This window comes from Heloderma suspectum, chromosome 4 (assembly GCF_057233095.1).
Source record: "Heloderma suspectum isolate Gila_16-S chromosome 4, 16-S_ref, whole genome shotgun sequence".
NCBI lineage: Eukaryota > Metazoa > Chordata > Lepidosauria > Squamata > Helodermatidae > Heloderma > Heloderma suspectum.
This window is the reverse complement of record NC_139461.1, coordinates 83628756-83643831: the sequence shown is the minus strand read 5'-3', so window position 1 is coordinate 83643831 and position 15076 is coordinate 83628756. Positions and strand designations below refer to the sequence as shown.

Below are 15076 nucleotides of genomic sequence, written 5' to 3'. Positions count from 1 at the left end.
TGCTGCAGCCGCTGCCAGCAGCCATCTTGGGGTTTGGTGCTGCAGCAGCTGCAGGCAGTAATTTCATGGGGGCTGGGGGGAGCAGGTTTTGGGGGCAGGGGTGCCATTTCAGGCAGGGATGCTGCTGCTTGGTCAGCTGCTGGCTGGGCAGGGATGTTTTCCTTATCGTGGCGGACACAGGTGCTTGTGCCTGGGAATGCTAAGTGCTCAAGGTCACTGTGCCAATAACAGCGGTGTGGGATCAGAAGCATCTTTTTTTTTCCATGTGCTTCTCTAATTTTCGTACTGTGGGTGGGGACAGAGAGCAAGGAGGCTGACTCTTGGCTGCCATGTCATGTGTTGCTAGGCAGATTTTAACTATTGAGATCTGGAGCGTTGGCAGAAGCGGCTGGGCTCTATAGCAGCACTCAGTTAACCATGGGGGCCTGTTCAGACATCACGCTAAGCCACGGTTAGGGGTGTTAACCGTGTTGCAGCAAGTGGTTAGTGAGTGTGGTTAGTCCATGGTTAATAAAGCATGGTTGGGGAAAACGCCGTTCAGACATCATACTAAGCCATCATGGTTAGCTAAAAAATGCTAACCATCATGACTTAGTGTGATGTCTAAACAGGGCCATTATAAGATTGCACTTTTGATGTCCTCTTGTCTAATTCAAAGGGTACTTGGTTTGCTATGTAAATTGTATGAAAAAAATGCAGCTGAGGTTTTTGATATCCCAGTTCTAAAGACATTGCATGGAAGAAGATTCTATTGATTTAAGTGGGATATATTTTCATATGTTGTATTTTAAACCAGGATCCAGGTGTTTCTGCACATTACTTTCTTTACTTATGGAAAACTTTACTTACAGAACTTTTGAACTACAAAAAGGTGGGAAATATTTATGTATGTTATTTCTATGCCACCTTTCTGAAGCCAACCAAGGCATTTTATAAAACAATTCAGAAGGTAAAGCAATTAAAATAAAAAGATAGTAAAACACTAATAGCTACCTTAAAATCCATAATAATTTTAAAATACAAGTTAAAAGGGAAGATAGTAGATAGTGTTTTTTCTTATAAAGGGGAAGTTCTCTGTGCATGTTTTCATAATTTACATGGATTAAATTAACCTGAGCTTTTAAAAGGTCCAATTAACTCTTGAAACAATCTGTATATAATGACTGTATCTATCACTTTAGGGCAATGGACAAATTTTGGGTACAAGATCTGAAGGGCTGTCTTTGCAACCATATGAGGAGTATTCCAATACTGTGCGGCTTGTGTCTGAAAACTTTGTTGATTTTACTACAAAAAAGTCAATAGATCGAGACATGCTGATGACAGTTTTAGCAAATGTTACCCATCTTCTGCTCAGGGCCAGTTACAACATTGCAAAAAAGGCAATATACAGGTAACAAATATTCAGCTTAGAAATAGATTTTGTAATACTCCAGTTGAATATTTTAAAAGAACAAGTTCCTAAAATGTTAAAGCCTGATTTTCATTGTTCGTAATTTGTTGTCAGCAGAATTGTTTGCTAACTTTACCCATGCCAACACCAAATATGGGGACATATGGCCTGGTATGCTTTAGTGCTAAAACACGAGTCAGCATGATGTGCACAAGCCTAAGGAAAGCCTTGTGCTTGAGTACTTCCCATCCCTTTCTCCTGTGTGATCAGGAAGAGGAATAAACAAAGATTCAGTTTTGCTTTCCCTGATTTCTGGCTTGTTGTTAAATACAAACCAGAAATTATGGTTTAAAATAAACTCTAGTCAGTTGCTAAGCAAACCAACTTCAGCCCATATGTTATTAATCTGGCTTGTTTATAGCGTTTGTGTCAGCAGCATGGAGCAGGGGGTGGGGCATGGGAGCATTCATTTCACACAGGCTGAAGTGGGTTACAAATGGCCACTAGGTTTAGTGGTTATGCAGGGCTCACATAGTTTGGTATGGCATACAGCAAGGGTCTAGTCATTGGGCAGCTTGATTGCTAGACGATATCACCAATCCAGCCCACATATTGATAGGTGTGGCAGGCATCTTGTGCCCAGCATGACATAAACCTGAGGTGGGGAACCTTTTTCAGTCCAAGTGCCATCTTGCAATTTGTTTGTTCTAGGTTTTCATGGCAGATGTTCTGGCTGAAGTGTTTCCATCTCTTTGGTAGCTGCTTGAATCCCCCCAAAGAGGAGGAAGCCATCTGGGTTCTAACTTTGTGGGCTGAAGGGATAAGCTGACCTGTGGATATGGGCCTGTGGATGTCCCCAGACCAGGCTGGGCTGTAGATGTTGGATGCACTCTGTGAAGCATGGACTTGAGTCAACCCACAGAGCATTGAAATACGGCTTGGGTTTTGCTCCTTAGGCATATGCTGAACCTTGTTGGGTACACACTGCCTTTATGTGGACAGGGCAGGGACCTGAGCCATAGCGCCTATGCTACTCCCTCCCGTGATGTAGGGTGGGCAAGGACTACATAACTCTATGTTCCCCACATGTGAAGCCTTTAAAGGCCAAACTGTTCTCCACATGTGAAGTCTTTGACCTGGTACCCGCCAAAGAATGGCTTTTCCCAGCCATGTTCCCTCGAGTCTCCAATTAAACTGCCTGTCCAACCCCCTGCTATGGCCTTCCCAGCCACCTACCAAGCAAGAACAAAAACAGCCTGTGGTCTCTTCCAATGACTTCAGCAGTTCCAGACATGGCTCTGTTTGCTACCAAGTGGTGACCATCCTCCATAACTCAGTAACAGTCTTCACATGATCCTCTTCCAGTCCCCTGGAAATCTTTGGAGGAGGTCCAGTCTGGGCAAAGTTGGCATTGGCAATGATGGCACCAGAGGCCTCTTATTTATGGTTCAGGGGTGGACCAGAAAGAGACAAATGCCCCTCAAGTCTAATCCAAGGTCCTCCCCTACCAGTGAAGCCAAATGACTACTGATGCAGAGTCATAAGTTCTGGGAAAAATCAGCCACAAAGCCGTTGGCTATGTAAGAAAGCTGAGCCATGGTACCCCCTCACAGGGGTGCCACAAAAGAGGCCTCTGGGTAAGTGGGATCCAGGGTTTATTTTAAACCATGATTTCTGGCTTTTATGTAATCATGGTTTATTCCTTTTCCTGGCTGTACAAGAGGAGGAAGGGGACGTGCTTTGCTTGGGCTCAAAGAGACTTGTGCACATAAAGTTAAACTCTGGTTTAGTGTTATAAGTGACCCGGTAGTCTATGAAAAAGATGTATTCAGCTGTTTCACTATATTGCTTAGAAATCCCATGGTGGCAAGTTGACTTGGCATATTAAGTTGTAAGATATTCCTTACTTATGGGTCATCCCTTGTTTTAGAGTATTGTCTTTTGCATTGAGAACACTAGAACTTCATCTCATCTCATAAGGCATCTCATTCATTTACATTCAATCACATATGATTGAAACTTTATTCTGGGCAACCTAAAAACATGTCTTCATGCTATCAGTAGATTTAATCCCTGGAATTGACTTTTGTCTGTTAAAACAAAACGAAGCCACCTACTGAACTTCTGCCACCTACTCAAGGGATTAAAGAAATTGACTTGGTCCAGCACATGCAGCGTTGACAAAGCAGTTCATTTATAAAAGACCACTTGCAGAGCAAAAAGGATGGGCTTTCCTTTCTACCAGTCTAGTGTACGGGCTTTAAACTGGAAAGTCTGTGCTTCTGAATTCTAATGAGCTGACATTTTGTTAATCATTGTTCTGCATTAGACTGTTCGGAACAATAAGACTTTATATGAGCAACTCTCATATAGTTATGAGGCTGTGGCGTACATCTGTTTGTGGCTATACAAGCACTGTCACTTCTAAACTTTTGCTGAAATGTCATATTACTAAGATAGTTTTCAATAAAGACAGAATGTTGGAAATGATGGTTTGAGCTCCCTGTCTGATACAGAATTTTGTTCCCAAAGTGTCTCAGTTTACTCTCCAATTAAATAGTCATATTTCTGGCTATGATCAACATCTTGGAAATGTGCTGTCTTTGATTAGCAAAGACTCAGAAATAATAGGTGTGGGCTACAATGACATACATGTGCAGTACTGTCCCTGCTATTGAGTGAATAGGAAAAGGTTATCCCAGGCATTATTAAACTGAGTTCACTAAATATGTGAGGAGGAGGAGTGCTCTAGTGCTGCCCCCTCTCCTCGTGCATTTCGTTCTCCCTATACTCATGAAGGGTGATGGTCTGAAGAGGAGAGCCTCCAGTATCTGTGGATGTTCTTCATGCAATTATGAACCCTTCAGACTGTTGCCCTCCACAAGTACAGGGTGACAGAAATATGCACGGAGTGAAGTGGAGCTAGAACGCTCCTTCTCAGATTTTTACTGAACTTAGTTTAATAATGCCTGAATAGGGCTGTTGTATATTATAGAACTCGGTGAGCACTTTGAAGGCCCTGCACATGCTTGGCCCTGGTCAGTTGGATTCTGGCTCTCTACCTGTAGCTGTCACAGAGATTCACATCTCTGGTGATGTGAAGTGCTGACCAAGACACAGCAGATTAATTTGGAAAATGAGACGCTAGGGTTATTAAAGCCATAGCTAGAGATTGATCCCTGTTACTAACATAAATCTGAGTATAGTACTAAATACTGCTGATCATGGCCTCTGATGGAGATCTTAAACTTTGGGAAGTTTCATCCAAGTACCGTGGTCCCAAGCCATTTATTTTGAACAATGCTATGGGAGGGACCTGGTAGAGCACGTGTTTGGTATACGGAAGATCTCTGGTTCAATACCTAGCATCTCCAGTTAAAAAAGACCTAATGGCAGGTGATGAAAAAAACTTCTTTCTGAGACCTTGGAGAGCCACAGAGTAGACAGTACTAGTGTAGATGGATAAGTAGTCCAACCTGGCATAAGGCAGCTTCCTATGTTCCCAATGTTTAATATATTCCTAGTGTTCAGTACATTAGGCAGGAGCCGTAGCTCCAGTGGTAGAGTACATGCTTTGCATTCAGAAGCGCCCAGGTTCCCTGGCATCTCCAATTAAAAACATCAGGTAGCAGATTATGTGACAGAGTAACCAATACTAAGCTTCTGTACAAATAATCTAACCTGGTGTAACCAGGTACCTATGTTGTTCTTTGCCAATGATATCTGGATAGCTGAAGACAAAGGATCCTGTAGATCAGCTGCAGAAGGTGCTGGAATCCTGTAAATGATGCAAAGCTCATACTGATTGTAGTGAGACTATATTTGGTACCATAGAATATTGATTACATAATGAAATGTAATTTATAACTGAATTTAAAAATTATTAACAAGGTGTGGTCTGAAACCTTACCTGTGTTTCTTTCCTGAATATACATCAGCGCTATTCTAAAAGGTTAGTTTCTTAGCCAAATATTGTTTGCACAATTCATTTTCCTTTTTCCTTTTTCTTTTAAAGCATTTCAAAAGGGAATTACATGATGCTATCTTGTTACAGGTTGGATTCTGTCACTTTGGATACAGCGAATGCTAATCTCATAGATCTATCTTCAGCTGCAGATGTGGAATATTGTGAATGTCCTCAAGGCTACTCTGGGATTTCTTGTGAGGTGATCTGTCTTGTTTTATATACAGGACGTGAGGACTTGTCAGTATAGTTGCTACATGAAAACTGTATTTTAGCTTGCAGTTTTTTTAAATTGGAGCAGCAGAACAAAGTTTTCCACTTTGAATGTTTAGACCTACTTCGCATAGTTTCCAGTAAAAATAACCTCTATTTCACATTTTTACATTGTTTAGCTAAGGAACTGAAGGTTGGTTAGAAGCCATAGATTCCCCCCCCCCCGATTGGTTTTAAAGAAATCATACCATTGTCATCTTTTTTTTCTTTGTGAAAACCAGTGATAGTTCTGCATTGTCACTGTTTCCCAAAAGTTAGTGACAATGACTTCTGCATCCCTGTAATCTGTCTACTGAAGCATCCTGAGGATATTCCTAGGATCTAATGTATACTTACCCTGAAATCTCACAATTATTTCTTAGAGCACATTAAAATCTCTTCAATAACTAACATCCATTTGCTGTGGGAGTGGATATCCCCTCTGCCCTGCAGACTACTGCACTAACCCCCCCCCCCCAACTTGCTCCAGACCTCCAGATCCTCCTGAGCAGATCTGGGGAATGTGCAGGGGGCTGCAGCAGGGGTGGGTCGGAGGAAAACTCCCGGTGCACAAGCAGAAGACTGGGTAATGTTGAATTTAGCCCAGAGCCAATAGCATATAAGGGAAAGAAAGAACTGTCACTGGTTTTCACAAAGAAAAAAAAGATGACAATGGTATGATTTCAGCTTTAAAACCAATCTGGGGGGCAGGGGAATCTATAGCTTCTAACCAACCTGAGACTCCTCAGGCCTTTTATACAAAACTCTTTTATCTGAGTGGAGAGCTGAATGAAATCTGCTTCCACCACATACACACACACGTACACATACTTTCACAATGTAAATAAATGTATTTGTGGGGTTTGTTTATTTATATGCAAACTTCTGTTAAACTCCATAGCAAATATCACTGCTTTTTGTAACTTGTTTTTCACTATTTTAGAGTTCAGTTTGTTGAGACAGAAGCATCTGCAACTAATTCTTCATACCTAGTGAGGCTTTAGATTTCTGTTTTTCAGACAAGAGCTTCCCATGCCATGCAAAAGTTGCACTCTAGTAGCTCTGTGGATTGAGTTCAGGGAGAAGCATATATTATCAGAATTAATAAGTAATACAGAACATGATTAGTTTTCATATGTTTGTAAAATATTCTAATAACCAGGTTGAAGTGTTGTAAGAACAAGCTTAGATTTTACATATGTAATTTACATATGCCCTGTGCTGTAATTAATTAATTAACTTTCTTTCTTTCTTTCTTTCTTTCTTTCTTTCTTTCTTTCTTTCTTTCTATTTTTAGTCCTGTCTTCCCGGGTATTACCGAGTAGGTGGAATACTCTTCGGAGGGATTTGCCTGCCATGTGATTGCAATGGTCATGCAATAGAATGTGATATTCATGGAGTTTGTTTTGTAAGTTACCTTGCACCCTGATCACATTTTCATTTCTGAAAAGTTCATAATAGTTTAAAAGTACACATATATACAATCTGAGAGCAGAGAAATTTTGTAACATACCCCAAAGAAGCAGAGAAGCACATATTCTCACTCTATTTCTGTAACTTTTGAAGTGTGCCTTTTGTGCATGTTAAAGGAATGTTAAACTAAACTAATGTTTAGTTTAAGTCAGTGAAGAACTAATATAAAAAACAGTTTTATATTAAAATTCATGGAAGTCATAGCTTTTTCCATTCAGGTTAATGGCAAAATGCCTATGGATCCAAATAGAAAAATATTGGAGTATAGTTATATGATTGCATTTCCTCTAGTATTATAAAGTGTTAAAATCTGTGCTAGAACGCAGCCTTGTCTTGTAGCTTTTTTCTTATACCTATAGAGTGAAAACGTTCTGAATTAATTCTGTTAATTGCCTGTGGATAATATTAGCACAACTGATTCAGTCCACTGCCAAAAGTAATGCAGCTAATTCATGAAACCAAATGCATACCTCAATGTTGGTAAGGCCATTAATTGTTGCTGCTGGCTTAGAAAAGCATATTGTTAATGGCCGTCTTGAGATCTTTTTTGTCTGTTCTTTGAATCCTTATGCTGTATATTGTTTCATACTAAGATCCCTCTGGGAACATAGTTCCACCCCAGATAAGTACCAAAATGTTTCTTGCATGTCTCACAGGCTTGTGAACACAACACAACTGGGCGTTTTTGTGATCAGTGTCTGCCTGGGTTCTATGGGATACCCTCCAGGGGAACACCAGAGGACTGCCAGCCTTGTGCCTGTCCACTGAAAACTGCTCCAAACAAGTAAGCTGCTAACTGGAAATATCACCTTACATCTTGGGCGATATCAGACAAGTAGTGCCAGAAAGAAACAGAAAGAAAGGGAACCGGGGATGTGTAATGTGGAATCAGTCCAAAGGGAAGGTGTAAAAACATGACAAAAATTCCACTACACCCTTCAGAAATGATAGCTCTTGTTTTGCCGAGACAGGGAGCTGGACATTTTCCAATATTTTTGTGAACACAAACGTAGCCCTTAGGGCTTTTCTTGAAAAGGTAGTCTCATGCAGTGCTAATGTTAGAAAATCTTCTAGTGCTGTACTATTGATGTGAATAAAATAAATTCTGGCTGAGTCTTGTCCAGCTGCTAGATCCTGGAAGCAATCCAGCAAGCTGCTTTAGGCATGCTCATTTGGTTTCTCTTCAGAACATCTCTTCTATCAGTATGCTATATCTTTTGGAAGTTTAAAAAGCCATTTATGATGCAGGTCAGAGAAGCTCTTCTTAGGAAAATATTCTGTATCTTCCTCTGGGTAAACAGTGCTAATTGTGTGTTATTTTCCTTGTGGCCACCAATGACTACACTGTAATCAGTATTATTAATAAAGACAATGATTAGTACAATAAATGCATGGCACATGCATGTATATAATGATTATAGATTTTAAACTATGTCAGTCACAATCTCTAAAGTATCCCTGAAAGCACATCTCCACCAAAATCTACTTACCTAGGCCCTAATTTTATCGTCTGCTACAAGAAAGAGGGCTGTTTTAGTGGTGGCACCCATTTGTGGAATGTCTGCCCCAGACTGGCTCACCTGGCACCTCACCTATGTTATAGTCTTTCTGGTGCCAGGTGAATACCTTTTTATTCTCCCAGGTATTTTAAGAACTGTTTTTAGTGCTTTTAGATCACAACACTTTTATTTTGCTACTGGTTTTAACTTTGGTTTTATGTGTTGCAGTGTTTTTACTCTTTGCTGCTGATTTTATCTTGGGTTTTATTATGTGCTTTTTTATTCATTGTTTTATTGTTTGTATTTTATGATTTTAATGTACTATACAATACCCAGATAAACTGGAGTGCTGGGCAGTCTAAAAGTGCAATAAATCAATAATAATTCTTTTTAGTTTCAGTCCTACCTGTCATTTGGATAATGGAGGTGAAGTTATCTGTGATAAATGTCCTCCAGGGTATGCTGGAGCCAAGTGTGAAAGGTATGAAACTAGAATGCTGGAAATAAGCACAATGATTGTTATTTTTAGCCAAATATCTAGGATTGGAAGTACAAGTTTGCTTCTACATTCTTTTAAGATGCTTTCTTAAAATGTACGTTACTCCCTTGTCAGAAATATCGCATAAGTAGGACTGAAGCAAAAACTACTTTTGGTAGAAGTGAACAATTCCCCTCCAGGGGGATTTGGGGTGGGGGAGGGCTGCCATTCAGAATGAGGAAAGTTCTGATCTAGGGAAACTTGCCCTCACTTTCAACTGGCTTAATAAAGTCACATAGCTAAATCTGATTGGCTATGTACCATAGTGATGCTCACTACATAATTCTTGATTGGTTAGGTTTGCTATTTACAGGAACAAATATACCTAGGTTTTTTTGGTTTTTTTTTTAATGGTGCTGAAGCAGCTGCCAATCGGGCAATAAAAGAGAGTGAGTTGAAGGAAGCAGTGATATAACTGGTAAGACTGTCATGTAGGGATTACGCTTCTCAGTCCTGTCACCTTAATCAGTAGTTTGTGGAACAGCCCGTGTCCCAACATCTGGCCCTTGAAAATTATGCTCCATGTGCATAATAAGAGTTTGATATGAAGAAAAATTAATGTAAACAAAATGATATCTTTTTTCAGTGATAATCATGTTTCTTTTCCTGAGGTAGCGCATTTAGCGCAACCTCATCGGCTAACATATTATTGGCCGTATTCCCCCTGCCCAAGAACATTTTGTGTTCCCTAAAAGTTCTAATTTTGCCCCTGAAATTAAAACAAGTAAATGTTTAGCACAGCCAAAAATGCATCTCAAGGTGAAATTACACAAATAAACTGTCTATATTACTGCCCTCCTCCCTCATCTGTGTTAGTTTCTTTACTTCCTAATTTATGGGCAAGGTTTGTTACAATTTTCCTATTATCACTGAAATAAGAGGTTTTAATTCTGTTTGTAATTTAATTTTTATTTGATCTTGGACTATAATAACTGTTTATTACATTAGTGTTATATATGGTACTGTTTAATCTTTTGCTTAGGTATAGATATTGTTTGTTGTTGTAAATATATAATGTTTCAATAAAATTCAGTGTTAAAAAAAGAAACAGAGCAAACAAGGTGTGTAAGGGAGCAATCCTATGGCCACTAGACACTGTCTAGAGGGCCATAGGATATGCTCTTTTCCGGGAACTGACCTCGGAACCTGCGCTCCGAGGTTGGTTCCTGGAAAACCAACCTCCCTGCATGTCTGCGCTGCCTCTGAGGCAGTGTGGACAAGCCCTATCCTCCACGCTCGGAAGAGGAGTGTGGATCATAGAATCATAGAATAGTAGGGTTGGAAGGGGCCTATAAGGCCATTGAGTCCAACCCCCTGCTCAATGCAGGAATCCAAGTCAGAGCATCCCTGACAGATGGCTGTCCAGCCTCGTCTTGAACGCCTCCAGTGTGGGAGAGCCCACCACCTCCCTAGGTAATTGGTTCCATTGTCATATTGCTCTAACAGTCAGGAAGTTTTTCCTGATGTTCAGCCAGAATCTGGCTTCCTGTCACTTGAGCCCATTATTCCGTGCCCTGCACTCTGGGATGATCAAGAAGAGATCCTGGCCTTCCTCTCTGGGACAACCTTTCAAGTACTTGAAGAGCGCTATCATATCTCCCCTCAGTCTTCTCTTCTCAAGGCTAAACAGGCCCAGTTCTTTCAGTCTCTCTTCACAGGGCTTTGTTTCCAGTCCCCTGATCATCTTTGTTGCCCTCCTCTGAACCCTCTCCAATTTGTCTGCATCCTTCTTAAAATGTGGTGCCCAGAACTGGACACAGTACTCCAGATGAGGCCTAACCAGTGCTGAGTAGAGGGGAACTAGTACTTCATGCGATTTGGAAGCTGTGCTTCTATTAATGCAGCCCAAAATAGCATTTGCCTGTTTTGCAGCTACATCATATTGTTGGCTCATATTCCGCTTGTGATCTCCAACAATTCCAAGATCCTTCTTGCTGGTAGTGTTGTTGAGCCACGTATCCCACATCTTATAACTGTGCATTTGGTTTCTTTTTCCTAGGTGCAGAACTTGGCATTTATCCCTATTAAATGTCATTCTGTTGTTTTCTGCCCAGCACTCCAGTCTATCCAGATCACTTTGAATTTTGTTTCTGTCTTCCAAAGTATTAGCTATCCCGCCCAATTTGGTGTCATCTGCAAATTTTATCAGCATTCCCTGCACCTCCCCCTCCAAGTCATTAATAAAAATGTTGGAAGAACACTGGGCCCAGGACTGAGCCCTGCGGTACCCCACTCGTTACCTCTCCCCAGTTTGAGAAGGCCTCATTGATAAACAGTCGTTGAGTCCGATTCTGTTGCCACCTGTGGATCCACCGGATCGTTGTTTCATCTAGCCCACGTTGAGCTAGTTTGCTGATCAGGATATCATGGGGCACTTTATCGAAAGCTTTGCTGAAGTCTAGGTATATGATGTCTACAGCATTCCCATGGTCCACAAGGGAGGTGACTTGGTCAAAAAATGAGATCAGATTTGTCTGGCAGGACTTGTTTTTGACAAATCCATGTTGGCTTCAAGTAATCACTGCATTGTTTTCAAGGTGCTTCCAGATGGATTGCTTTATCAACTGCTCCAGAATTTTCCCAGGGATTGATGTCAGACTGACTGGTCTGTAGTTCCCAGGTTCCTCCTTTTTACCCTTTTTGGAGGAGCAACTGAAAAGGGGCAGGGCTGGGGACATTCCGTGGTGGGGAGAGTGGACCTGTGTGTATGACATATCCTATGTGTCGTACACGCAGCCTCCTCTCTTGGTTGGCCCCCCACGGCTAGACAGCTGAAAACGGCTGTCTAACAGAAAATAGCAGGGCAGGAGAAGTGCGGAGGGAACGATCCCCCCCATGTCTCTCCTGTCTTGCTTTGGATAGGTGGTCGCCTCTGAGTTTGGAGGCGGCCGCCTATCTTGATAGGATTGCGCCCTAAGAGTGCTTTTTTGCCTTCAGAGATCATTTTAGGCTCTCAGAAACTAATGTTTTAGCCTCTGGAATTAAAGTGAGTGAAAATCTGGAACAGTTGAGTATGTATGGTTTTTCACAGTCGTTGCCGTGGAAATTAATCTACAAGTACTACCTTAGGTTTGCTCCATGGTAAAAAATATCCCATGTTCTGCTGCACTGAAATGGAGAATTGTCAGTGCTAGGTATCCTTAACCTACCAACAGACTGACAAGGCATTCTGTCATGCTTAGTTGCGTGGTCATAAGTGAAGGATTTTTCTGTGGGGAGACACTAACCAATGCCCCTGGTCCATAGTCATTTGTATATTGGATCAGGAACAGATCTGATGCAAACAAGAACACCAGGCTGTGAAGCAAGCCTTTAATGAACTGGTTCACATATAATGCTAGCCCGTGGTTTGTTTCCATATCCAGAGTTTAACTGGGAGATAATTGAACAAACTGGTTTGTTTTCTCAGTCCCTGAGTTGTTTGTTTCCTTCCTCCTTTACCAGCTCCCTCCCTGTATCCCACATGCCTTTGTGGTGTTGTAGTACTGGCATATCAAGTGTCTGCTTTTTTTTGGTTGTTTTTACAACTCTTCCCCACCACCTCTGTAGACTGGTGAAGCTACCCATGAACAACCCATGGTTTAGGGTTCAAACGTAGCAACAACACATGGTTTAAATAACCCAGACTTCACAATCCGAAACTGCGGGTTCTCGTTCTGGGTTGTTTGTGGTTAACAAACCACAGTTTGTTAGTGTGGCTGGGTTCACACGACATGACAAACCCAAATTCAACAACCCATACAATGGGTTAGTGTTATGTGCAAACCCAGCTAGTCTCTAATAAGATTATCTAATCAGGGAGATCAAATGAAGAACCAGTTTCAGGTTACATAACAACAAGGAATAAAATAAAACCAAGCAGGAGAATAATCCAGCACATTAGTAGTATCAGAGCCAAATTACATGTAACGCTAATCATGTAGCGTGTAGCTAAAGCTTGCCTTTTTCTTCTTCTGTAAATGCATGTGGCCCCAATTTGGATCAGGACCATAGTGCTTTGGGATCGGAGGGTTAACCCCCCCTCCAAACACACACCATTTTTTCACAAAATTCCACACACTCCCCTCACAGAAGGTGGGTGGAATTTCAGGAAAAAATGGGTAGGAGAAGGTTTAACCCTCCACTCTTCGAGTTCCATGATCCCAATCCAAATCAGGGCTGCATGAGCTACACAAGAGTAAAAAGTAAGACAAGCCTCAGCTACATGCCATGTGATTAGTGTAACATGTAGTTTGGTCTTCAGAGTATAGACATCTAAAAACATCTTTGCAAAGCCAACTTAGACTTTCCTGGAGGCCTGCTAAATAAGCACAGTAGTCAGGCAGGGTACAAACGAATTTTGAACTTAGTGTTCATGACTTCAGTTTCTGTTTCAGTAGGTCCTTTTGGTTTGAATTACATAAGTGGACCTGTTTTGGAGAGTGGTGTGTTAGTGGTAATAGATCTTGTAGCAAGGGGTTAAATATGGTCTAGAGAGTATTCAAATCATGGAGGAAAATGAAATAAAACATTTCTCTAGAGAGATCACCAATTCTGGTATTGTGATTCAAGATTACTCTAATTTAGAGTGGACAGTTCCATATTGATTGTATCCTCACATAAGGGGAGCATCTCCACGAACTCTAATTTTGCATCTTCATGCAAATGAACTTTCGCCCTTCACATATGACTAACGTGGGGCTACAGTACTGTATAATCTGACACAGTTTTCAATTCCTTGTACAGATGTGCAAATGGGTACTATGGCGATCCTTTAATGCTGGGACAATCGTGTATTCCTTGTGATTGCAATGGCAATGTAGATCCAATGGAAGATGGCCACTGCAACTCACTCACAGGAGAGTGTTTGAAGTGCATTGGGAATACTGTGGGGCATCGCTGTGAAAGGTGTGCTAATGGGTATTATGGGGATGCAGTGACCAAGAAAGACTGTCGTGGTGAGTTGTTACTGTTAAATTAACCGACCACGGATTTGTTTACTGTGTAATTGATTTCCTTATTTACTGTTTAATGTAATTTTACTTATTTAGTCTTTACATTAAATTTACTTAATGTTTAATGTAGTTTCTGAAAAATAGCACACATTGGGGTTGAGAACATGACTGGCTCAACAAATACCATGAAGAGATAAGCACCCGAACACTAAAGACTTGTGTCTGCTGCAATGTGGATTTAGTGTCATGCTTTGCATAACCTCTTTGTACACATTGCTCAAGTACTTTCGTTTTGGTTCAAAGAAGTCTTAGAATCAGTGTAGAAGAGATTTTATTTCAGATTGAAAAGGCATGGAAAGGATTTTTCAGTACGGATTAGCTTGCTTGCAATAATCAGGCAAGAATGTTCCGGGATTTTCCAAATAATTTAGTAATGGATTTCTGTCTGTCGTTCAAGCAGGGACGGGCAACATAGGCAGAGCAGTCCTACTTGCTGCATCAGGAACATTCTGATGAATGCAGATGAATGGTCATATCCACAGCCCTGCCAGGCTCATACTAACAGGACTGAAAAGAGGGAGGAACATAATTTTTTTTTCTCCCTCCCTAGACCATTTTTTCTTCCTTCCTGTTGGTTTCAATGGGAGGGAATTAGTCTACACCAGCACCAGAGCAAGCATAGATCTGCCACTGTTCTGAAGGCATATCTAGGAACCAGTTCTTCCTGGTACACCTCCTGCCATCCTCATTCCCACCCCCCGCGGCCCAGCCGTCTTCAATGTCAGAGTTCCAGAGTTAGAAAGAAGTGGCTGCAGAGGTTTCTGTGGAGGTCAGGAGGGGGGTTCTGAGGGGGGTCAAATCTCTCCGCCCTCAGAGTGGGAGATTCCAGGGACCATAGAATTGCAGCTTTTGTAATTCATTGTCCTCCAAGGCACAGCTCACAGGCTGTTTTGAATTCTGATATTTAGCTTTCATTCTTTAAATATTTAGACTGGGTTACAAATAAATGCACATGGACTTCTG

General features: G+C 41.3%; 1 protein-coding gene across 1 annotated transcript in view; it reads left to right on the top strand.

Moving 5' to 3' along the window:
* Positions 1–15076, top strand: part of LAMA1 (laminin subunit alpha 1) — a 132783-nt gene that overhangs the window by 46785 nt on the left and 70922 nt on the right. The window contains exons 14-19 of the mRNA XM_084849819.1: positions 1182–1393; positions 5448–5559; positions 6907–7017; positions 7739–7866; positions 8976–9062; positions 13845–14056. Coding sequence (XP_084705945.1) covers positions 1182–1393; positions 5448–5559; positions 6907–7017; positions 7739–7866; positions 8976–9062; positions 13845–14056 — 862 coding nt within the window. The remainder of the gene's footprint in view (positions 1–1181; positions 1394–5447; positions 5560–6906; positions 7018–7738; positions 7867–8975; positions 9063–13844; positions 14057–15076) is intronic.